Consider the following 25,966-nt stretch of genomic DNA (forward strand, 5'->3'; position numbering starts at 1 on the left):
GGTGGGGATGGGATAGCAGGCTGCTTGCTGCTTGTGCTGACTGACACATTTGCAAAACAAAAGACACTAATGAAGAGGTGCACAGGAATTTAAGGTGGCCCGGGATAATGAGTTTTTTCGCAGGCTTCAGGGATTCTAGTGTTGAGAAGGGAAGTGATGATTAGTCAGCAGCAGTATGGTTTCATACCAGGAAAGACCACCACAGATAGAGACCAGAAGGAGTTGCATTGTGTCTATGTGGACCTGGAGAAGCATATGACAGGGTGCCTCAAGAGGAGTTGTGGTATTGTATGAGGAAGTCGGGAGTGGCAGAGAAGTAAGTAAGAGTTGTACAGGCTATGTACAAGGGAAGTGTGATGGTGGTGAGGTCTGTGGTAGGAGTGACAGATCCATTCAACGTAGAGGTCGGATTTGCAATGGTGATGGATAGGCTGACAGACGAGATTAGACAGGAGTCCGAATGGACTATAATGTTTGCTGATGACACTGTGATCTGTAGCGATAGTAGGCAGCAGGTTGAGGAGACCCTGGAGAGATGGAGATATGCTCTAAAGAGGAGAGAAATTAAGGTCAGTAGGAACAAGACAGAATACACGTGTGCAAATGAGTGGGAGGTCAGTGGAATGGTGAGGATGCAAGGAGTAGAGTTGGCGAAGGTGGATGAGCTAAAATACTTGGGATACTTGGAGATGGTGGCACTGACCAGAAAGCAGGAGATAGAGCTGGAGGTAGCAGAGTTAAAGATGCTAAAATTTGCATTAAGTGTGACAAGGATGGATAGGATTAGAAATGAGTACATTAGAGGGTCAGCTCGTTGGACGGTTGGGAGACAAAGTCAGACAGGCGAGACTGCGCTGTTTTGGACATGTGTAGAGGAGAGATGCTGAGTATATTGGGAGAAGAATGCTAAGGATAGAGCTGCCAGGCAATAGAGAAAGAGGAAGGCCTAAGAGAAGGTTTATGGATGTGGTGAGAGAGGACATGCAGGTGATGGGTGTAACAGAACAAGATACAGAAGACAGAAAGATATGGAAGAAGATGATCTGCTGTTGTAACCCCTAACGGGAGCAGCCAAAAGAAGAAGACATTAGAGGGTCAGTTCAGGTTGGACGGCTTGGAGACAAAGTTAGAGAGGTGAGACTGCGTTTGTTTGGACATGTGCAGAGGAGAGATGCTGGGCATTTTGGTAAAAGGATGCTAAGGACAGAGTTGACAGACAAGAGGAAAAGAGGAAGGCATAAGAGAAGGTTCATGGATATGGTTAGAGAGGACATGCAGGTGGGGGGTGTAACACAGCAAGTTGCAGAGGACAGGGTGACATGGAAAAAGATGATCCACTGTGGCAACCCCTAAAGGTAGCAGCCAAAAGAAGAAAATGATGATGACTTGGCTCAGATCTTCTTTGATGTACGTCTAACAGATCTCTGCCTACTGAATGACTATTCTGTTGTCCCGTATTAAAACACATTTTCTTTACCTCTGGCTGTTAAAACCCCTTAATGATTTGCTTGAAAATCTCTCAGTCAGGAACTGGGAATGGTATGCTTAAACAAAGGCACCTTCTATGATGTCTTATTTTCTTTATGGATAAACTATTTCCACAAGATTGAAATCTGTGGCAATTTGTAAGATTCTCACATGGGTGAGTATGGATGTGTGCATGTATGTTCTGGTACATCATAGATGGTTGATTCCCTCCTTACTTCAGTGTTGCTGGACAGGCTCTAAGAGTACTTGCATCCCTAAAAGAAATAAGCTATCTAGGAAATGACAGATGGAATTAGTATAAGTATTAACCATATACACAAATTGTTGTGTTAAAGCCTCCAATTTCAATATCAATTAAACTGACTGGCTGGTGTCAATGATGCAATCTATTTTATATTTAATTTTATTGTCAAAAATGAGAAAATTACAATAGAATGCTACTCAGTTAAACAAATAATAACTTAATAAATACAACCATTAATTTCAAAGTAGAAAAAAATGTAAAACAAAACAAAACTCAGCCAGTCTTTAATACATTTTTAGTAGATCAGCCAGACTGTCAAATCTTAGCATATTGCTTCACATACATAATAGTTTTAAGTTCAGAAAACTGCCCATGTTATTACAACTGTTTGTTGCTATTTCATTACTAGAGTATCTTGACAATGTGTTGCACACCTGTTGCATTTTAGATTCAGAATTTTCCTTCCGCAAACTATACTTTATCTGAGTGTATTTCACTTTCATTGCTCCAAATATTAAGGGTGCAAAGATAAGCTAAGATCACAACTCTGATGAACACTCAAGTTGAAAATTGTTTGGTAATTAAATTTTATTCAGACTCTCTCTCTCAAATTGAACAGAATAAAAAAGTACATATTTTCTGAAAAGGTTCAGTTTATTCTGCTTTTAACAAGTTTGTTTTCTCATGTTAAACCAGTTAAATGCTGCATGTGGTTTTCATTATCCAATACAAATTAAATAATTAATTAATTAAGTAGGTATTTAAATTAATTAAGTAGGTATTTAAAAAATCTGTAACCAATAGTTTAGTTAAATTTTACCCTTGGAAGGAACTATCCCCCTTGCACCTCTTTGATCCTTAGGATGATGAGAAAAAACTTAACAGAAGAAAAGATACTCACAAAACAACAGTGTTGTCAAAGCAGATGTCTGTGAGTGTCCTGTCTACTATCACCATATCTGTATCATTAATCTCAGTTCCAATCTGCAGCAAGCAGAAGACGGCACATCGATGAAGGTCTACAAAGACAAACAGAAAAACACATTTGCTTGTAACCAAGTCTGAGCAAGTAGTTTGAAGAAGAATTGCTTTAAATTCATTTTTCAACACTGATAACATTTTCCAGTAGATGAGTGAAATCTTAATTAAAGATACTGATGTGTCCCTCTTGCATAAAACATTACATACTTTTAAATGCTAATAATAATCAGTTAAATGCATTTGAGGGCTAACTGATAGAAGAGGCAAGGTCTATAAACAAGAGATACAATATCTTATCATTTATGAGAATATGAGCTTAACAAAGTAGCTGGTAACATACAGTAAATTATAAGATAAGAGGGTCTGCATCAAGGAAGCTTTATCTCTCTCAAAAATTGTAGTCACTGTCAAGTTTCTGGTGTCAAGTCTCAAGTCCTGCCCCCTTTGACATATTGTAAGCATAACTCAGTAGGTACAAGAATATATTACCTCCTTTGTTTTTGAAGTACTCAGTATCTTTCCACATGAGAGGTATTCTTAAGTCTGTAGGAATAAAGGAGAATAGGCATTAATTAGTAAACTCACCAGAAAAGGAAACATTTAGAAAGAGAGCAACCAAAGATGATTAAGTCAAAGCTATGGACTTGGCACATTCTTAATAATAATTCAGAAATATGTATGTATTTGTTTTCTAAACATGCACAGTGTATTGCATTGGCCACAAGGCAGCAATGACTTTAGAAAAAGAGTGCCAGTCCATTGTAGTGCCCAATAATGCAGTACAGACTGGGCCAATTTTGGTCGACTAATTAATCAATTAGGAAAAATTTGGAAGAGCACTCATGTGAAAGTGGAAAAACATTTGTCCGGGTTTGAAAGAGTGTGAACTTAACAAAAATTCAAGCCACTGCTCTCTTTACGTTACGGTGTAGGGTTTCAGTTTAAAATCTTTTTCAACTCCAGTTTGCAGTTTCATAATGTTTATATGGTATGAGTATCTCTTTTCCAAAAAACTGATAAACTTGAATAGTCTTTTAACAATTTTAATTTGTAGATGTCTATTCTACCTCTAGTTTCTGTCTAGTCTAGGCAATTCTTAAAGCAGGTCTAAATCTTAATCAACAGGGTTCAAAAGTGAATCCTACAGAAAAACATACAATACAGTAAAAGCCTCAACACCAGGAACTCACATTTCAGTCGTTGGCTGGTATATTACTAAATACAGTAGGCTCTTACTGCTTGCTAAGAGTACAAATTTTAATTTTAATTATACTTTATTCCAATAACTGAAACTTCCCCTTATAAATCCAGTATATTCCACACCAATTACAAACATAGCACAGACAGAACAAAGCAACAATATGAAACAACATGAATACATTCATTGGGAAATATACATAAACACAATGTTTTTGTTAAATATGAATACATTTTCTTAAGAAGGTTTTTAGTCATAGACTCCACTGCAGTAGGTATGTTACACTTTGGATAACAACATTGTCAAACTATGGCTATTCAAGTTGAAAGTAATCCATTTAAGCCTAAAGTGTATACTAAGCATCATGACTGGGAGGGGAGCCAGATATGCTTTTGTGCACAGATTGCTGAATTTAGTAATAAGAAGTCCTTACTTCTGGAGTTTTTTGTCTTTCAGATTGCTGGCAGAGCACAGATGAACCCTTCCCAACCTGCCAGAGCAGCTCATGTTATGATGATGACTTTGAATCATTGAATTTGCTGTCTTTTATACTTTTAAACATATTTTGGAAACTCTATATTTCTTGTACCTGGTCTGAAATAAAGCCTGATTTGCAAAGAGACACATCTGTGAGTTATTTTTACAACAACACAAATAACAGCTGTCACACACGCGCGCATGGGAGGCAGCTAAAGGGCTCGAGTGAAGGCAGTTCTGAGCCATGCCGGGATGTGGCAGAGCGCACTAACTCTCTTTCTCACTTCCCTGTAGACCTAACCCGGGAGGTTCCACCTGTCTCTCTGGACGTCACTTCTGGGACCGAGCCAATGGAGACAGACCTTGCCAGCTCCGGCCCCCCTGATGTCACATCCGGGACTAATCCAATGAAAGATGAACACGTGCCCAATCCTTATGACCTCACTTCCTGCCTCCCCCTTTAAAAGCCTTCCCTTTTCCCTTCTCTGACAGTCTTGTTTTGGACTCTGTTGTAAGCACTTCAGTGCTGGTATTTGAAAAAGAAAACGACGTTGCAGCCAGGATACCAAATTACATGGGTGGCTGCCCCAAACCTTTTTCTGTCTTTGTCTCGTTTTGTGACACAGCATAAAGCAACACAAAGATCCAGAATATGAAAATATATGAGCAATTAAGATTGCATTAAAGCATGATTTTTTTGTTTCAAAAAATTTTAATCAAATGGCACAGCTAATAATTCACACCAGTAACAGTGAATATATTTAAAAACATATTTTGTAATCCTCTTCTGGAGATGTTCCAGTGTTCTGTAGTGTTGAAACCTAAATTGTAATCACTAAAGAAATAATTTCAATTGCAAAAAATGATATTTAGTCTGAATGAAACATTAAAATTGCTTAATTATCTTTGTGTGGCTATCTATGAAAACAACGCTGCCTTACTTTTACTTTTACTTACTTTACAAGGAACTTGAATTTTGATGTTATGTAGAGGTGCTTTTTCTCTCTCACTCGTTACTTTCTAATTGTAATCATCTCCTGTGCTTTACCACTATTGTGTTTCTCTTAACTCTGGTCCCTTCATAGGTCAAGCATTTCCCTCTTAATCTACAGGTTTAGAATACTTATCTATGACCTTGTTTGGACAATGCTGAAAAGGTAAAATCATATTTGGAAAAAGTATAAGACAGGTACATATTAAGGAAAAATAGCGAAAAATTATATACTGTATAAATTTAATTTATATTAAATGTGATTTTTCTGCAATGTATGTGTCTGTATTAACAAAAGTCATCTGGAATGAGCAAAGGGTGCAGGCAAATGTGATTTATGACCTGGGAGCGCTTCCGTAGCTGGAGTATAGTCTGCTGGAAGCACTTCTGGGTTAAATAGAAGTCCCTGAAAGTAGGGATTGGCAGCTCTCCCTGGCAGCCCCCATGAAACCCAACCGGTTTAGCTTATCGTATTACAAGTCCCAGCATGCTCTGTGGGTGTTCGGGTGGGAATCCTAACCCACGTATACTGGTATCTAGCTTATTTGGGGAGAAAATATTCACCCATTAATCATCCCCCCCAGTCCTTCCATTGCACTGGCCTCCTGAGTAGGTAAGGACCCCTGTATAATCCTGGCCAGCATTACAATTGTTGAAACCTTAATGCTAATTACTTAAAAAATATTTCCAATTATCAAAATATTAGGCTTGAATGAAAAATGAAAATTACTCAGTTATCTATGTGCAGCTGCCTGTAAAACCAATGCTGCCTTATAGCCTTTGGAAAAGAAGTGGGAGAACAACTTCTTATAAAAGAAGATAAACAGAATTAAAAATACATACATTTGCTGCAATTTCTGGCTTTTTAAATTTCTTTCTATTTGCATTTATCTATCTGACATTTTAGTGATATATGTACTGTAGGTAAGTGTATGACTTGCTCTATAAAGTGATTTCATGTTAGCACCCCACAAAAGAAGAAAGCATTAATTTTGCATCAAAACCAGGACAACCTGAATGATGGTGCAAAAATTAATGTGGTGTACGTCATGTGAAATGCCATGTATTCAGTGAGACAGTTTAAGTATACCACCTGATTTTGGACTAACATTTATTGGGTTAATTTAAAATTTAATTAATCAAAGAACAAATATTGACCATATATATTGCTAGAACTATGAATATATGCAGAAATCAATCAAACATCATTGGTAGTAACACAAAATGACAATTTCACCTGTCAAGGATATCAGCCTTAGAAGACTAAGGATTCCAACACTTGATCTTAAAGCAGTGAAAGCAGGACTTTCAATGTGGGGATGACTTGTACAAATCTGCACTTTGCTAAATGATTAATCACTGCTTCCTGTGCAGTATACTCTTAAAATTTAAGGCCACTTTCATTAATGAACTGTGAAATAGCTTAGTACCTGGTTTAAACATTATGTATTACAGTCCAATTTTGTGGGCTAGCATGAAAAGTTAACCTGTTGTATTTTGTACTGTGTAAGGCAGGGGTGCCCACACTTTTTTGGCTTGCGAGCTACTTTTAAAATGACCAGGTCGAAATGATCTACCTAGATTAAAAATTATATATATATATATATATATATATATATATATATATATATATATATATATATATATATATATTATACACACACATACATATACACACATACATACACACACACATACACACTGAGTATACTTTATAAATAAAATATATGCTTTGCACCTTGCATAACTGAATAACCTTTATGGTACAATAACAATGCAATACATTTATGGTCACTACAGTATTTGGATTTAATAATCTTCATGTGGGAAAAGGCTGACTCGCATAAATAAGTAGAGCCAAATAATGCAGTCAAGGAGCTTTTGAATTCAGCCAAGTGAAAAATGACGGCTGTCCGATTAACTGCGATTTTAGTTCCCTCACCTTTCTCTTTCTCAGATCGCTTTTCGGAAGGAAGTCAGTTTTGTAGTTTTTATGAACAGTTCAAAAGTGCTTTTCCACATTTTCCTTCTTTGGAATAGCAATGACAGATTGACAGATCAGACAAACACACTTTGATTGTGATATTGTGAGAGAAAAAAATCCTCTTCCAATTCCACATCCAGCCCATAACCAACAATTATTTTTAAATCCCTTCTTTAGTCAATATAAATTGGAAGGCTAACTACATCACTTAGATAGCTGGAGTTTTGCAGTAGCTCGTGCGTTTGATCGTGCGTGTGGGATGACCAGTGTATTAGAAGAGAAGAGATCTCAGACTGGCCGCCCTGTATGTGAATCAAGTTGCAAGTGCCATAGGGATGATTTTTTGGAATGCCACACGATCTACCTGCAGTACCTTTGCGATCTACTGGTTGCAATGTATTCATTCTTCATTGGGTCAGAAGTATAATCCTCACTGACCCATTGAAAAAAATAACTACAAATAGGAGTAATTTTTGGTTAGGTTTACAAGCAATATCAATACATTTTGTACCTATTTTAACCCCATCAAGAAGGTTATGTGTAGTTCCTGCCTTGAACCTGATAAGAAAAGGACAGGCTCTAGATTGATTAAGACCACCTGAAAATGGTTGGATGGATTCTGAACCTACTGATTCTGTAAATTTGATAATGAATAGATAGACTTTGAACCTTTTGACTGAATATGGGTAATGTGCAAAAAATTCTCCAAAAGTTTCATTTGTTCAGATTTTTAAATATAATGGATCATTATTTTTCTGCTCAAAAGACATCCTGCCTAACTAAGTGTATTCTAGAATGTGTGTCTATTGAGGGCAGTTGAGATTCCCTAGGTGAAGAGTAACAAAAAAAGATGGAAAAAATATCATGGACCACCCCTAGACAGTGAGACAGAAACAATTTTAAGATAATAATTTTAAATCCCACTCTGGTGCCCTTTAAGATTTAAATTCTGGGATGCAATTCCTGTAAAAAAGCAGCATTAACCCACCAAGATGAACTTGAATTTTAATGTTGGTTATGCAGAGGTGTATTGTCTCTATTACTCACTTCTAATTATACTTTTCTCTTGTGCTTTGCTGCATTGTGTTTCTCTTTGGTACCCTTACGACTCAAGCATCCACCTCTTAATTTGCAGATTTGGGACAATTATCTATGACAAGTTTGGAAAATACTGTAAAGGTAAAACCTTATATTTGGGAAAAGTATAAGATAGGTTCATTTGGAGGAAAAAAGAGGTATAATTTATATTAAATGTGATTTTTTTCTACATATGTGCCTATACAGTCATATGAAAAAGTTTGGCAACCCCTCGTTAATTCTTTGGATTTTTGTTTATCATTGGCTGAGCTTTCAAAGTAGCAACTTACTTTTAATATATGACATGCCTTATGGAAACAGTAGTATTTCAGCAGTGACATTAAGTTTATTGGATTATCAGAATATATGTAATATGCATCATAGCAAAATTAGACATTTGGGCACCCCAACAGAGATAGTACATCAATACTTAGTTGAGCCTTCTTTTCCAAATATAACAGCCTCTAGACACCTCCTATAGCCTTTGATGATTGTCTGGATTCTGGATGGAGGTATTTTTCACTATTCTTCCATACAAAATCTCTCAGTTACATTTGATGGCTGCCAATTATGGACAGCCTGCTTCAAATCATCCCATTGATTTTCGATGATATTTAAGTCAGGGGACTGTGACGGCCATTCCAGTACACTGTACTTCTCCCGCTGCATGAATGCCTTTGTAGATTTCGAACTGTGTTTTGGATCATTGCCTTGTTGAAATATCCAACCCCTGTGTAACTTCAACTTTGTGACTGATGCTTGAACATTATCCTGAAGAATTTGTTGATATTGGGTTGAATTCATCTGACCCTTGATTTTATCAAGGGCCCCTGTCCGTGAACTAGCCACACAGCCCCACAGCATGATGAAACCTCCACCAAATTTGACAGTAGGTAGCAGGTGTTTTTCTTGAAATGCGGTGTTCTTCACAACAAGCAACTCTGTTTGTGGTATGAGTGCAGAAAGGGCTTCTTTCTCATCACCCTGCCATACAGATGTTCTTTGTGTAAATTGTGCTGAATTGTAGAACGACGTACAGATACACCATATGCAGAAAGATGTTCTTGCAGGTCTTTGGAGGTGATCTGTGGGTTGTCTGTAACCATTCTCACAATCCTGAGCATATGCCGCTCCTGTATTTTTCTTAGCCTGCCAGACCTGGGTTTAACAGCAACTGTGCCTGTGGCCTTCCATTTCCTGATTACATTACTTACAGTTGAAACTAACAGTTTAAACCTCTGAGATAGCTTTTTGTAGTCTTCCCCTAAACCATGATACTGAACAATCTTTGTTTTCAGATCTTTTGAGAGATCCCATGCAGTCACTCTTCAGTGGAGAGTCAAAGGGAAGCACAACTTGCAATTGACCACCTTAAATACCTTTTCTCATGATTTCTATGAAGTTCAAGGCTTAACGAGCTAATCCAACCAATTTGGTGTTGCAAGTAATCAGTATTGAGCAGTTACATGCATTCAAAGAAGCAAAATTACAAGGGTACCCAAATTTATGCACAGCCAGTTTTTTTTTTACATTTGATTTAATTTCATACAATTACAGTATATACTGCTTCACTAAAAATCTTTGTTGAGAAAACACCCCAGTACTCAGATGTTCCTAGGAAATAAAAGAAATACTACTGTTATCTTTTTTGTTGAAAGTAGAGTAAATTATGATGCAGGCTGAGAGGGGTTCCAAAACTTTTTCATATGACTGTATTAACAAGAATCATCTACAGTCAAGAAGTGAATTTGCTTAGGCAACCTAAGATCCTCAGGAAGAATACTTAATATTTGGATCAATATCAACCACTTTTTCATTTTGAGGTTTTGATTTTTGTTGAATTAAATGTGGTTTAAAAAAATATACACTTACTACACACATAACTCACATAAAATATATAACATGACATTAATATTGAATCTAAATATTCACTGTTTAAATGATTCTGCAGACAAATAGAAATTGAAAAATTAGATTTTTCATTGTTATTTTCGAATTTATTAATTGCATTTCATGCAACCTTCATCACCCATATAGTGTTATGTCTTAAAAAGAAACAGCACTACTATGTACAATTTGACTGTGTAAATTGTGTATAGTCTACCCATTTACATGTGGGATGTCTTTCAGTATATCAGTTTCTTCCTACATATTAAAGATGTGCAAATCACATCTGTTGGTAACTATAATTTGGCTTGGTATGGGTTGAGGAGTTTGAGTGTACCCCATGATGGACCACCCTCTCCTCCAAAGTTGATTCCTGCCTAATGCCCAGTGTTTCTGGGATGGATTATGTCTCCTTTTACACCTATATTAGAATAAGAAAGTTAAGGAGGTGTACAGATTAATGGATATCATAAAAAAAAAATCGTAATATTTCTACACACAATAAAGATATATATGCTCTATTTTCTTATACAAACATTAACAGGAATAAGTAGGTTCATAAATGAGATGGATTGATGGTCAGTTTTGCAGTAGTTGCTTTTCTTTTTCAGTTTGATGCTTAAGTAATATTTAAGTTAAAAGGTGTGCGCAATTATGGAAGATTGAGAACACCTTTTACCAAAATATGTTAATTATTTTAACATATAAAATTCAGATATATCATTTACAAATTAATTTTGCTAAATATAAAATTTGTCTAAAACAACTTTATTAGTTGTCCAAGGTGAAAAATTTGCTTTTTATAGAAGATCAATAAATAAATATATCAAACAATAACAGCTCCCCTCAAATTCATACTATAATTAATGAAACAAAAGACATTATTGCATTTATACACATAGATGCAGTTTTGTGTATCTTAAAAAGAGTGTATAACTGTACAAAGGAGGTACTGATTTCAGACTCACCTGAGATTGCCACTTTTGCTTTGCAAGGCAGCCTATCTTCCACTGAACCAGCATCTGAAGACCTGTATATTAAATTAAATTTAAAATCAATCGGTGTCATATTAAACCACATGAACCAAATAATTACTATGTCTTACAAAAAATAAATCATGGACATGTTGTCAAAGTTTTCATACAAACTGATGATAGACCAAGAAACATCTAAGGAATGGATTTAAGTCAAAAAGGAAAATGTGCCATTACCTAAGGACAGTGGCCAACATGCAATGTCATGTTGGATTAAGAAACACTAATGAGGCTCACAATTCAGCAGAGAATGCCACACAAAGTCACTTAGGAGTAGGTGGTTACACTCAAAGCTAGAAACTTGGCTAAGTTAAATTCTTTAAATAATAATAATAAAAATCACCAGGAGGAAGCACATAAAAATATACTGGTAAAAAAAGGAAAAAACAGAAAATCTTGCATTTAATATTGTTCTTGCTAAATTATTTATGAAAATTGATTAGTTTTAGTAAAACACCTTTTATAAAATATTGTAGTTTGTAATTTTAATTTCTATATAGGATGTTCACACCTGTAAAGTACAGTACATTATTAGGCTACCAGGGCCAATTAACATCCATGATCTTGATGAATACTGCCAATGTATCTGGACTTCTCTAGCGCCTTCAACACCATCCAATCTCTGCTCCTTAGGGACAAGCTGACAGACATGGGAGTAGATGTATACCTGGTGGCATGGATCGTGGACTATCTTACAGACAGACCTCAGTATATGCGTCTCGGGAACTGCAGGTCTGACATTGTGGTCAGCAACACAGGAGCACCGCAGGGGACTGTACTTTCTCTGGTCCTGTTCAGCCTATATACATCGGACTTCCAATACAACTCAGAGTCCTGCCACGTGCAAAAGTTCACTAATGACACTGCTATCGTGGACTACATCAGGAGTGGGCAGGAGGAAGAGTATAGGAACCTAATCAAAAACTTTGTTAAATGGTGCGACTCAAACCACTTACACCTGAACACCAGCAAAACCAAGGAGCTGGTGGTGGATTTTAGGAGACCCAGGCCCCTCCTGGACCCCGTGATTATCAGAGGCGACTGTGTGCAGAGGGTACAGACCTATACATACCTGGGAATGTAGCTGGATGATAAATTGGACTGGACTGCTAATACTGATGCTCTGTGCAAGAGATGACAGAGCCGACTATACTTCCTTAGAAGACTGGCGTCCTTCAACATCTGCAATAAGATGCTGCAGATGTTCTATCAGATGGTTGTGGCGAGTGCCCTCTTCAGCGCGGTGGTGTGCTGGGGAGACAGCATAAAGAAGAAGGACGCCTCACGCCTGGACAAACTGGTCAGGAAGACAGGCTCTATTGTAGGCATGGAGCTGGACAGTTTGACATCCATGGCAGAGCGACGGGCATTGAGCAGGCTCCTGTCAGTCATGGGGAATCCACTGCATCCACTGAACAGTATCATCAACAGACAGAGGAACAGCTTCAGTGACTACTGTCACTGTCCTGCTCCACTGACAGACTGAGGAGATTGTTCCTCCCCCACACTATGCGACTCTTCAGTTCCACCCAGGGGGGTAAATGTTAACATTATACAAAGTTATTGTCTGTTTCGCTTGCATTTTTATCACTCTTTAATTTAATATTGGTTTTTTTATCAGTATGCTGCTGCTGGAGTATGTGAATTTCCCTTTGGGATTAATAAAGTATGTCTGTCTGTCTGTCTATCTATCTAAACTGCTGAGAAACCTGAAATTCTAAATAACATGCTTTAATCTGAACTACAAAGCTTTTTATTTTTTGCCAGCCGCTCATTTAACTACTCCACAGGATTGCCATCTTTCCTTGTAAGCCTGAGTATTCCCTTCAAAGAGCAGCAACATGTTGGGAAAATCTACTGGAATTTTCTCAATCAAAAGTAATCCAGTGAAAGAAGAAAGCTACAGTAGGGTAGAGGTATCCGTATTAGCATTCTCTATGTACAGCATGATTAATCCTACCTGTCAAGGCTGAAACAGATAATTAAGACATTGGATATGTGCTCAAGAAGAAGTCTGTTAAAGAGGAGGAACGTTTCTTTCACTTTTCCCAGAAATGCAAACAAAGGGAGCTTTGTTTTTTTTCAATAAGGGAGCATTTCAACACTATTTTATGCTATAAAACGATGCAGTACTTATTTTCAGCAAAAATAGTGATGACATGCTTAATTTGACAAATCCGGTGCTTTTTTTTTTTTTAACTCGAGACTCAAAATAAATCGTTGTGGAAATAGTTTTGCTCTTAAAAGTAATGAAATTGATGTAAACTTTTTTCCTTGCAATGGACTGTCTTTTCCTTCACAATATATTTAGCAGCATAATGACAATGAAGTAAACTTAGGAAGATGCCATCACCCCCATGCTTAATTAATTCCTTCCTTTGTAATCACCAGGATCAATCATATATGAAAGAATTGTGCTGCGCATGTCTAAGATACGAATCACCAAAGCAGTTCCTCTAAAGAACACCCAAGACCTCGCAACTTTTCACCATGTGAAGGGTATATGCATAACATGTAATAAGCAGAATGGCAAGCAAGCAGTGAGTTGACTTGGGTATCTTTAAGGAAATTAGTAGAAAAAAATGTAAAAATCAAGATATGGTATGGAAGTGGTGTCCTTAGATCCAACACAAGTCAGAGCCGATGGCACAAATTTAAACTTAGCTGGTTGTATCGCTTATATTTACATGTGCATCTGCTTACTTTGAACAGGGATGCCCACAGCTCCACCTTCCCACTCCCCTAAAATTCTTTACATATACAGTACATTTACATCTGCAGACTTTAAACCACATACAAATGACAAAAAACATCAAAACAAATACAAACCGGATTCCAAAAAAGTTGGGACACTAAACAAATTGTGAATAAAAACTGAATGCAATGATGTGGAGATGGAAAATGTCAATATTTTATTTGTAATAGAACGTAGATGACAGATCAAACGTTTAATCCGAGTAAATGTATCATTTTAAAGGAAAAATATGTTGATTCAAAATTTCACGGTGTCAACAAATCCCAAAAAAGTTGGGACAAGTAGCAATAAGTGGCTGGAAAAAGTAAATTTGAGCATAACGAAGAGCTGGAAAACCAATTAACACTAATTAGGTCAATTGGCAACATGATTGGGTATAAAAGAGCTTCTCAGAGTGGCAGTGTCTCTCAGAAGCCAAGATGGGTAGAGGATCACCAATTCCCACAATGTTGCGCAGAAAGATAGTGGAGCAATATCAGAAAGGTGTTACCCAGCGAAAAATTGCAAAGAATTTGCATCTATCATCATCAACTGTGCATAACATCATCTGAAGATTCAGAGAATCTGGAACAATCTCTGTGCGTAAGGGTCAAGGCCGTAAAACCATACTGGATGCCCGTGATCTCCGGGCCCTTAAACGACACTGCACCACAACCAGGAATGCTACTGTAAAGGAAATCACAGAATGGGCTCAGGAATACTTCCAGAAACCATTGTCAGTGAACACAATCCACCGTGCCATCCGCCGTTGCCAGCTTAAACTCTACAGTGCAAAGAAGAAGCCATTTCTAAGCAAGATCCACAGGCTCAGGCATTGTCACTGGGCCAGGGATCATTTAAAATGGAGTGTGGCAAAATGGAAGACTGTTCTGTGGTCAGACGAGTCACGATTCAAAGTTCTTTTTGGAAATCTGGGACGCCATGTCATCCGGACCAAAGAGGACAAGGACAACCCAAGTTGTTATCAACGCTCAGTTCAGGACAACCCAAGTTGTTATCAACGCTCAGTTCAGAAGCCTGCATCTCTGATGGTATGGGGTTGCATGAGTGCGTGTGGCATGGGCAGCTTGCATGTCTGGAAAGGCACCATCAATGCAGAAAAATATATTCAGGTTCTAGAACAACATATGCTCCCATCCAGACGTCATCTCTTTCAGGGAAGACCCTGCATTTTTCAACAAGATAATGCCAGACCACATTCTGCATCAATCACAACATCATGGCTGCGTAGGAGAAGGACCCGGGTACTGAAATGGCCAGTCTGCAGTCCAGATCTTTCACCTATAGAGAAAATTTGGCGCATCATAAAGAGGAAGGTGCGACAAAGAAGGCCCAAGACGATTGAACAGTTAGAGGCCTGTATTAGACAAGAGTGGGAGAGCATTCCTATTTCTAAACTTGAGAAATTGGTCTCCTCGGTCCCCAGACGTCTGTTGAGTGTTGTAAGAAGAAGGGGAGATGCCACACAGTGGTGAAAATGGCCTTGTCCCAACTTTTCTGGGATTTGTTGACACCATGAAATTCTAAATCAACATATTTTTCCCTTAAAATGATACATTTTCTCAGTTTAAACTGTTGTTCCGTGATTTATGTTCTATTCTGAATAAAATAAGTTGGCACCTCCACATCATTGCATTCAGTTTTTATTCACGATTTGTATAGTGGCCCAACTTTTTTGGAATCCGGTTTGTACTTGAGTAAGTGATCCACACACATGAAAATCGTAAAACATATAATAACGATAGTAATATATACTCATATTTCACATTATTCTTACTGATTACCCATTTCAATTCAAAAGAATACACTTTCCTGTAAAAATTGTGTTTTGGAATGAAAACAAATAAAACTCCCGTCACTAGAAAAAGAAGAACTTGATCCAATTCAGGAATGTTTTACTCATGGCCAATTCTGTATAGCATGCTGAAAAGTAAACAGCTTCAGTGGCCTAATAATATTATTATTGCTTATTATTTGACTGACATTTGTGTCCATGGCGACTTGCAATATATGGAATAAAATTGGCTACATTTGTTTTTCTTTTTCCAGTTGAAGAAAAGGCAGGTGAATTGACTTGCTAATGGTTACATAGTGTGAGTAGCAGGATCTGAACCAACAAATTCTGGGTCTGAGGTCTTACGTCCAAAACCTTAACCACTACACCACAATGCCTGCCAATAATATTAGCCCTAGGTTAAAAAAAAATTGTTGTACACAGAAAAGTGCTTAGGTACATAATACTACTGATACATCCTAATAAACAACAGCACTATATATAATATATACACTCACATACATTCTCTCACACATATACTGATTGGTAAAATGAAATGCCTTCGCTGAACAAAGAAAATGGTCCCCCTAAAAAAAAAAAAAAAAATAGCTGGACCAACAATGAAGTCATTACCAAAAATTGCTGAAAATGCCAAAACAGAAATGCATTGGGAAAAGGATAAAAAAATAAAATAAGGTGCTCTATGTTGTTTATATGAGAGTTTCTGTAATTTTAATCCAAGCAGCCACACTGTATATAGGGTGAACTGTTTTCACAAGAATGTTGTATGTACAAAAGTCGGAACACGCTGTTTGTTGCGTCATCACGCTCACAGGTTCTGTATGCGTGGCGTCGCGTGTTGTTTTCTGTATCTGATACGCGAAAACGCTGTACTTTCAGGAGTCTGAACGCACTTGCATTTATTCCATTGTTTGTTGACTTTGTGTGCGTCTGTTTGATGTAAGTCACGCTTTGCTGTTTATTTCAATAGAAATAATTTCTGCAAGTAATGGTAAATCTCGTAACGTTGTTTTACTAGCAAGTTCAGACAACCCTTTATGTCAAAGTGTGTTCAGTTTAACGTTCAAAATTGTATAAGTACATTCAGAAATATTGCTTCTTTATTTTATATATAAGAGCTTCAAGAAAACAGACTTGGTAATATTTGCTTAAGTATTGATTTGTCTGAGTCTGTACAGCCCTAACGTATTTCGTAAGTTTTATTTAGTACCTTTTGTCAATGAAAGCACGTCATGGCGCTGTGTTAATTTCTGCTGCCATCTACTGACCTTTTTGGGCATTACATGTTTAGTGTTCTCTGAGCCTTTATTTTGTGAGTTATTTTATGTTATTGTATTTGTTCTGTTTCAGAAACCACACATAAATATTTGTCATCAAATAAACGTTAAGTTCTACAAAGCCATTGCAACTATTCTTTCCTTTGCATCGTTCAGTAGTTAATTAAGATATTCCTACCTTAATTCTGGTCTGCTTCATCCTTCTTATCGAGGATTAGGATTTGGTGCCACAGACACACACCAGTTTGACGCACACACTGTTTAACATTGTATATTCACAATGTACTTTATCGGGATGGGACATCTTTTACTAACCATTAACATGTCACATATTTAACTTACTATAGGTCATACTGACATAAATTGTTGGAGAACATTCTGGCAGAAAATACTTGCAAAGATAGAGAGGAGTTAAAAAAACTAGGAACTGAAACTTGGTTATTAAGCAGACAAAAGGTCAAAACCAGAAATCAAAGTATCAAGAGACTAAGTTTAAAATGAATGCCAAAACAAAAAGGCAAAGTAAATGTCAAAACTAATACTAGCGGAATGCAAAAAATCATTTGACAAAAGAACCACAAAGCTATTTCTAATATCCTAATGGGCTATGGGCTTTGTGCCTTATTGATACTTTTTTTATTACCTCCTGCTCTTAGGCTGATCAAAACTGTATTCTTATAAAAATAATTCCAAACTAAGGCTGTATCCATACTACCATGTTTTAATTTAAAAATGTAATTTTTAAATGAAAATTCTCTCCATTCACACTAACATTTTCAAATTGTTCACGAAAATATTACTACTAAATGAACAAAAATGCATATAATGTAAATGTTTGTTTATACTGGAAATACATACTGCATAGACACCTTAAAATGTGTATATCTTGAAATTGGCACAATTTTAAGCCTAATATGCTATGTCACAGACGGCTGGGGTTCTTACCCGGCCGGGAGGCCCAAAGGGAACGGAAGGTGGCATAAAAAGCTTCCGAGTCAAGAGGGTGCAACCGCCCTGGACAAAAAGAGGACCACGGGAAAGTGACAAAGAGGTTCTGGCCTATTATAACCCATGGCCACTGCCAGGGGGCAACTTAAACCTCGAGGGACCTGGAGACAGTTACTTCCGCCACACTCCACAAGATGGCGGAGGAACCTGCCAAGGACGCCCGGAGTGCTTCCGGTGCAAAGGGCAGCACTTCCGCCACACCAGGAAGTGCTGCCCTTGTCATCAGACACCTGGAGCACATCCGGGCGGGAAATAAAAGGCATCGACTCCTAACAGTCGGGGAGCTAGAGTCGGAAGAGGGAGCAGGACGAAGCTCCCAGGAGGAGATTGGAGGCCAAGGACATAGTTATTGAAGACAATTGTGGTGATTATTGCTTTGTGAGCATTGTGTGGTGTTTCGGGACTGTGTTTATTATGTTTAATAAACGTGTGAATTTTATAAAGATGTGGTCTCCGACTGGTGGTGTCCGGGAAAGTCTCACAGCAGTCACCAATAGATTTTCTGAATCATTCTGAATTACAGCTTCAAGCTGTCTTTTAACATGCATTATGAGAGTGGTTACAAGCCCAACTGCCTCTCACTATTGAGCTGTCGCATGATCAGAAGAATTCCTGTCATCTCAGAAATTTCACTTGGCTGTGCTGTATAGTGTGAACAGTCTCACAAGCCAATTTTCTAACGTTGCTATCAAATTTCCTACCATTCACTGCGCAGCACAATTCCTGTGCTTCGTACATGTATATCTGATCACCCACATCATGGTATGTCAATTGGACCGAACATTCTTGTACAATTTAAGCACATATACGACTAGCAACTCTATTGTGCAGTGTGAGTAGTTGCTTGAATATGATTTCTACAAATCACAGAAAACGCAATTCAGGTGCATTCAGGTAAGCAATACAACAAGCACCATGTTGGACTATATTTTTCTTTTATGAAGGGTGAGCAATCAGGGAATGAAATGTTACAATGTGCAGGATCCAATCAGGGAACAGCCAAGCAATACACGAGAGCACAATAGTAGTCTGTATTTTTGCCTGTCCACACTGAAAAGCCTCACTAATGTTTTTTAAACTCTCTGGCTCTGTACAGCATCTACAAAATGTATTTGCTTTCATCGGTTGAAAACACTGGGGTAATGTGGATGAAAGACACAAAAACTGAGACAAATTTTGTTTTAAATAAAAATGCATTAGTATGGGCAGGGCCTAAATATACTTGTGCAGTCATTAGTGTATATGTCAGATGCTCAATCAACAGGTTAATCAGAAGACAAAGACATTATGAAGGCAATCTTTGCAATGTCTGTAGAGTAAGAACAAAGTTGTTGGTCCAAAACTAGTTGACACTGGTTACCAAATTTTCTCTGAAACTGCTGAGAGGAAGAAAGCTTCCTATAGTTAATGCATGACATGGAATTCAACAACCATTTGTAGAAAAGAGGCTCTTAAATCATATACTACAATTACTGGTGAAATTTTGTTCCTACTTTTCTGTTGTGGAATACTCTGTAAAAATGTTTACGAAGACTGAAAGGTGTTAACAAAATAGAAGATAAAAAACTGGGATTTCTGGAAAAAGGCAGAGATTTTGTCATTGGGCAGGCAAAGATCAAAACAATAAACCAAAAAACTAAAACAACAGAACTTAAATGGTCAAAAGGACCAAAAGATTTACCAAAAGGAGAAACATAAAAGTTAACCAGAAAACACTGCTAACATTACTAAAGCCACAGCTGAGAATGTAAGGCAGCAGGTGCCTTAAATAGGGCTTTCAGGTACTCCTTGACTGAACACATGAAGTGCCATGAATAAATAATTGCTGAGGAAAGGAACTTGAGGAACCTTTATATATACTGTATAAACAAAAGTATACACACACACAGGGTAAATTTTGGCAGAAGACACAACAGGGGACAGCATTGTAGATGCTTTTTAGGCGTGTCTACATAAAAAGTGAAAAATATCTAATGTGGTCTCCATGCCTATCTCTTTCTCAGAATTAAACAAGTTGCCTTCCACTAGTCTGATTTTACTGAAATTTGGCACATGCGTTTTTGCTCAATTCTAAACTACATTGAAAAGTACTATTTAATTTTGTCTACTAATGCATGTAATTATTTTCTATTATCATTGATATTTTTCACCATACTGTAGCCCATTACTGCAAAATTATTTAATAAATATAAATGTGATAACTACCATTTCAATGAGGTCATTTAATTACAAAACTTACACTTCTGAAATCTGTTAACTAAGTTCCCAAATGTACCTGAATGTTAGGCTATGCACACATTATTCAACTAGTTCTGTTTCTGATTTACACTGCCGACTGCTTCATGCACAAGTAGAACAAATAATCACAATGCACATGTAAAGTAAAAGGGACAACACCATTAAACACAGATAGCATCATCTAAAGTGTATCATTTTAAAGCACTGATTGAATTTCATTAACAAAATCTGCAAATAAATATGTTATTTAAATAAGCATTAATGCCAGTGGGACTGAGCCAACATTTAAAAAAATGTTCCTTTAGTGGCTGCTGCAGCTGCTTAAATGTTGCTTTAGTTTGGGATGGAGAACTGTGTTTTATTTCATTTAATGAATAGTCTTTGGTATTTTTTTAAATAAAAAGGCAACTGCACTTTACTTTGCTGCCTCCTGAAACAATCTCCATATTATGCAATATATACACTGTACATTTCAGATGCTCTTATTGATAAATAGAGAAAGTGTGTAGATTAATGGCTAAACTTCATGGTTCTGTTTCTCTCCATGAACACCTCAAGTTATATGAAATTCAGCAGCAACTGCACTTTTAACAAAATTGTCTTCAATCGCTCACAAACAGCAATATCAAGTTTTCATTTATTTAGTTTACTTTAAAATGGCTGTTTTTTCATCATCCAGTACACACAGCACCAACTTTTCCTGCCACAAATATGATGGATTTATTAATTGCCTAATAACATGGCATTCGAAAGCCAACCCTGCCTAACTTGGAGTGTGGTAAGGAAAGTGACTGCTATGATGATTTTATGATATTATGATATATGATATTATGATGGCACTTGACAGTGTTATTAATTACCATGAACCTTACTGAACAGTGTAAGTAGCAAGTGTTATTTGGGCAGCTTAAACTACCAGGTGGATACAAATTAACCAAAGCATGCATGAATGACACATACCCATACACAGCAGGTTTAAGAGCTTTAATGGATAAGTATGGACAGTCTCGTCAACTTGTCCAGAGTGAAATTGGAGTGCTAATAAAAACACCTCCTATTAAAATAGGAGACTTGATGAATTTGTTCTCTTAGTCCATTCATTTGTTGAAATGTTGAAAATGCTTAAAGGAGACAGTGGGTATGAACTGAAATGTGGCTCACATATTGATCGGCTTCTGTGCAAACTACCCCCTAGTTATCAAGATGGATTTATTGAGTACTTCATAACACAAGGCACAATGAGTGGAAATGCTGACACAACGTATACTGCAGGACCACTCCATCTGGTTATAGACCAAGTCACAAGCTAAACAAATCACAGAGTGAACTGTTCTTCTTTACCAAGGTGAGGACGTGAAGTCAAGAGAAAAGAACACCACCAGCCAGTGCAGAATCAGACAGCTGTGCTACAGCAGAATGTAGAAGAGACATTAAGTTACTTCTTCATTAGCAAGCTCAATTAGACAGCTTTAGTGAAGAGGTCATAGCACTTAAAACAGAGTAATTTCACAGCAAAGCTGTTTGAAAGCCCTATATCCTAAATATGATATGGATTCAGGCCTAATAAAAGTTGGCAGTAGATGGTCAAGAGCCAGAGACAATATATTCTGTTGTCCTTGATCAGGCCCATCCAACTAACAAACTTCTGATAAAAGACTATGACAACTGTCTGTTTCATCTAGATCCAGAAAGTAATATTTGCAAAAATCAGATGCAAATACTGAATTTTACAGGGTCAGGAGGCTATACGTAAACACCAAAGTTGCTATGAGCAGTGTTGTAAGTGGCACATAAATCCGGAAGTTCCAAAAATGGCAGATCTAACCCCCTGCACGACTGCACTTTTACAAACCTATATCTGGTCTACAGGAGTTGATTGTTTCAGCCGTTTACTATCAAGATTGGGAGAAATGATGGAGAATTATCTTTAAGTGCCTGACCACTCAATCTGTCTACTTGGATGTAATAGAGAGCATGGACACTGATGCATTCTTGATGGCCTTTAGTAGGTGTGTGGCCCACAGAAGTAAACCATTCTATGTTCTTTCATACAGATGCACCAATTTCCATGGAGAAGTAGAAATTTGGGAAGGATTTGCTGCCATGGAACCAACCCTTAGAGACCAACTTGCAAAGGAAAATGTAGCATTTAATTTCAACCCTCCAAGTACTCCTCAATTTGGTGAAGCATGAGAGCAAGAAATAAAGTCAGTGAAAAATTACTTCAAGGTTGTGCTAGGTGAACAAACTGTAACTGAGCCAGTGCTACATACTATTCTAATTGAACTCGAAGGGATACTCAATTCAAAACCTTTTGGGTATGTATCCTCGGATGTTGCTGACCCTGACCCAGTCACACCTAATGTACTGCTGATGGGACAACGTGATGCCTCATTACCGCAAGTTGTTTACCCAAAGGAGGACCTATTGGGTCGAAGACGGTGTTACAGCCAGAAATTGGCTGACCATTTCTGGACAAATTTCGTGATATTTCACTCTTCAGATTTTCAACTTCGCCAAAAGTGACTCAAAGACACTGGCAACTTAATGGTTGGACAGTTGTCATGGTCACCCTCAGTTTCCAAGAGGCCAGTGTCCAATAGGGAAAGACACTGAGACATCTGAAAGGGGTGATGGAAAAGTTTGCACAGCCTGTGTCCAAGTGAATAGCAATTATTATAAACCTCCTTTGTCAAGCCTGATACAGCTTCCTGACTTACCAAAGGATACCAAAGACTGTAAAGAATACCTTAAACATCTTACTGTTTTCAGATTTGTTGCACAAATTTGGGTGAGGCTGTGTAAGAAATTTTAGTAAGTCTCGCCCTTGCAAGAAAATGCTTTTTTCTGTTACTTAGAGTTTTGCTTTCTGCCACATTGGTTTACCTACAGCATGTTTGTTTATCAATTATCAATTGTTTGTTATGTTAAATAAAATATAAAATACTGGAATTCACCAGCCTGTCATCTCCAGTCATTTGACTGTTACTCCTGGACTCTGCTTTCTGTGAATTAGTGCATTTCCAGAGGTCCCTTAACCATGCCATGGTCACAATTTTAGGATCGCATTACAATATCTTTAACAGTCAGATTAATTGGTTACATATTTTAGTGGGTGCTCAGATATTTGGTGATTTGTTTCTTTGGTGTGCAAGGTAATCAGTATAGCGTGAATAGCTAATACCTTGCAGCAGTGATAGGACTAAGTTCTATCTATGCAAGTCTAAAGTAAGTTTTAAGCCCTGATTTTCAAGTCAATTCTCAAGTCAAATCTTAACTTTGTGGCATGCAGCTGGGGGTGGTACCCAGCCAGGACTCCCAAGAGGACCGGAGGAGGGCTCACGCCTCCTCCAGACCATGAGGGGGTGCCCCAATACCTGGAGAGCCCTGGACCTCAGCACTTCCGCCACACCAGGAAGTGCTGGGGGGGGGAGAGGAGCAGGGACACCTGGAGTGCCTCCGGGGATGCAGCCGGCACTTCCGCCACACTGGGGCGTGTTGGTGGAAGATTGCTGCAGCACACCTAGAGCACATCCGGGGGACAATAAAAGGGGCCCTTCATTCAGGGCGGGAGTCGGGTAGAAGAGGACGAGGTCTGGGAGAGGTAAGAGGCGGCCTGAAGAGAGGAAAGGCATTGTGGAAAGAGGCCTGGACTTTGGGGTGATTGGTGCTGTGGCACTGGGTTGTGCACTTTAATATTTGTAAATACTTGCAAAATAAATGTGTGTTGGGTGACATAACGATGTCCGTCTGTCTGTGTCCGGGCTGTTTTCCACACTTATAATGGTTACATTCAAGAAAGTCAAGCTGAGTCACTGGATTTGTGTAGCATGTCAAGTAAAAAAAGTGCTTACACTTTAATCATTATTCACAATTAATCAAATTATGATAATGTCTGTAATGTCTAACATCTAAACTGAGAACAGACTTTGCCAGGGAAAACTATTTTAATAAGAAATAACAGCAAATAGCATAAAAATAATTGTTTTATTCTGAAGCAATTTGCATAGGTACTATTAATTTTCCACAGTATCCTCATAAATGCACTGCGTTTAAAACACATTCTACTTAAGGAAAATCATTTTTGAAAGGTTATATGACTTCTGAGTAACGTAGCTTCATCAACTCTCATTTTACAATAGGTTCTTTACATAATTTTGTACATTTATAAATCAAGAAAATATTTAAAACAAAGTTAATTCAAAATGCCCTGCGCTTGCAGGGAATTAAGTCTGACAGGATTATTGCACTTATTTGTGAATAGTGAAGAGCGCTGTGAGTTTGGCGAAATCACAGAAATGTTTGGGAGCTTCGTCGAACTCTGCAAAATGTACTGAAGTCAATAGGGAAAGAGGAATCAAGCTATTTTTTAATTGATTATAATGGTACAATGGCATTTACTTTTTCCTGAGGGCTACAGAAGCATCTTTCAGAAATGCAGGACCAATTATTTTCGCCAAAAATATGAACTGAACAGTGAGGCAGCAGTGCTAACCACTACACCACTGTACCTCAAACAACAACAGACACAGCTGGAATGATAACCAGAAACAAAATACATCAAATAACCACAAACTAGAAATATGTAAAAAAAAAAAAAAAAGTCTTTCATTGTGCTCACGGAGTTCCAGTCTTGGGGCACCCATTAGTTGTGTGATGAAGATGAAGTGGGACTAGATTGTTTCATTGTTTGAAGTCATGACTCTGGGTGCAGTGGGAATTTCCTTTTATGTTTCCAAAATCTGTGCTTTTCACTTTTTTCTTCCATACAAACACTATGTAATAAGTAATAAATATTTTGTTATTATTATTATTTCATTGGGTCACATATTTTTTTTTCCCCGGGAAGGGAAGAGAGCTCCTTTAAGACTGGTTTTGGATTGTAGCTCCAGCACACGGCTAATTATGCATGTAAATTAGCCATGCAGCACACAAGGATCAGTATGATGTATCTGGTGGCAATAATCATAAAGTAGTAGGCTGTATTTGGGTCTGGGATCTGCTTGACCTGTATTACCAGTTCCACAGTCATCTCTAGAAAATAATTGCATATTCAAACATCAAAGATAAGTATAAAAAATTTTAAGTAAAATACAGTATTAAACACCTGGCATCTGCAACTTGATGACATGACAACTGTAGATTTTATAATACACCTTTGGCAGTTTTTAGCTTGTGCAATTTTTGTTTTTAGCAGGAAATATTTTCTCAAATACCACAAAACAAATCAAAGTTGCCACATTACAATGAAACAGCATGAGGGTTCTTTGGCTGAAGTGGTACATCAGTTGGAACAATGACACATCGGCCACAGTGCCAGTGTTTTGAGTCCAACTTTCCAGAAAACTAGATAAAGTTTGAAAATGTTTGTTCCATGTTAGTGATTTTTGACTTGCAGATGGCTCATGCACAGGGCTATTCCATTATTTGCAACATAGTCTATAGTACATTTTGAATATCCAAAATTGAAAATCCTCAGCACTGATCCCTCCATTGCTTTTGCACTCCATCATGCTTATATTACTATTAAGC

At 37.6% G+C, this 25,966-nt stretch overlaps 1 protein-coding gene and 1 long non-coding RNA gene across 7 annotated transcripts in view; one reads left to right on the plus strand and one right to left on the minus strand.

Annotated features, from left to right (window-relative positions):
• LOC120532748 overlaps positions 1–4,490 on the plus strand; it is a 43,150-nt gene extending 38,660 nt beyond the window's left edge. The window contains exon 3 of the long non-coding RNA XR_005634355.1: positions 4,368–4,490. This is a non-coding gene — a long non-coding RNA (uncharacterized LOC120532748). The remainder of the gene's footprint in view (positions 1–4,367) is intronic.
• Positions 1–25,966, minus strand: part of LOC120532746 (rhotekin-like) — a 244,501-nt gene that overhangs the window by 52,426 nt on the left and 166,109 nt on the right. For all 6 annotated transcript variants that reach the window (XM_039759087.1, XM_039759086.1, XM_039759091.1 and 3 more), the window contains exons 3-5: positions 11,296–11,357; positions 3,203–3,256; positions 2,634–2,751 (exon numbers count right to left, since the gene is read on the minus strand). In XM_039759087.1, coding sequence (XP_039615021.1) covers positions 2,634–2,751; positions 3,203–3,256; positions 11,296–11,357 — 234 coding nt within the window. The remainder of the gene's footprint in view (positions 1–2,633; positions 2,752–3,202; positions 3,257–11,295; positions 11,358–25,966) is intronic.

This window comes from Polypterus senegalus, chromosome 7 (assembly GCF_016835505.1).
Source record: "Polypterus senegalus isolate Bchr_013 chromosome 7, ASM1683550v1, whole genome shotgun sequence".
Lineage (NCBI taxonomy): Eukaryota > Metazoa > Chordata > Cladistia > Polypteriformes > Polypteridae > Polypterus > Polypterus senegalus.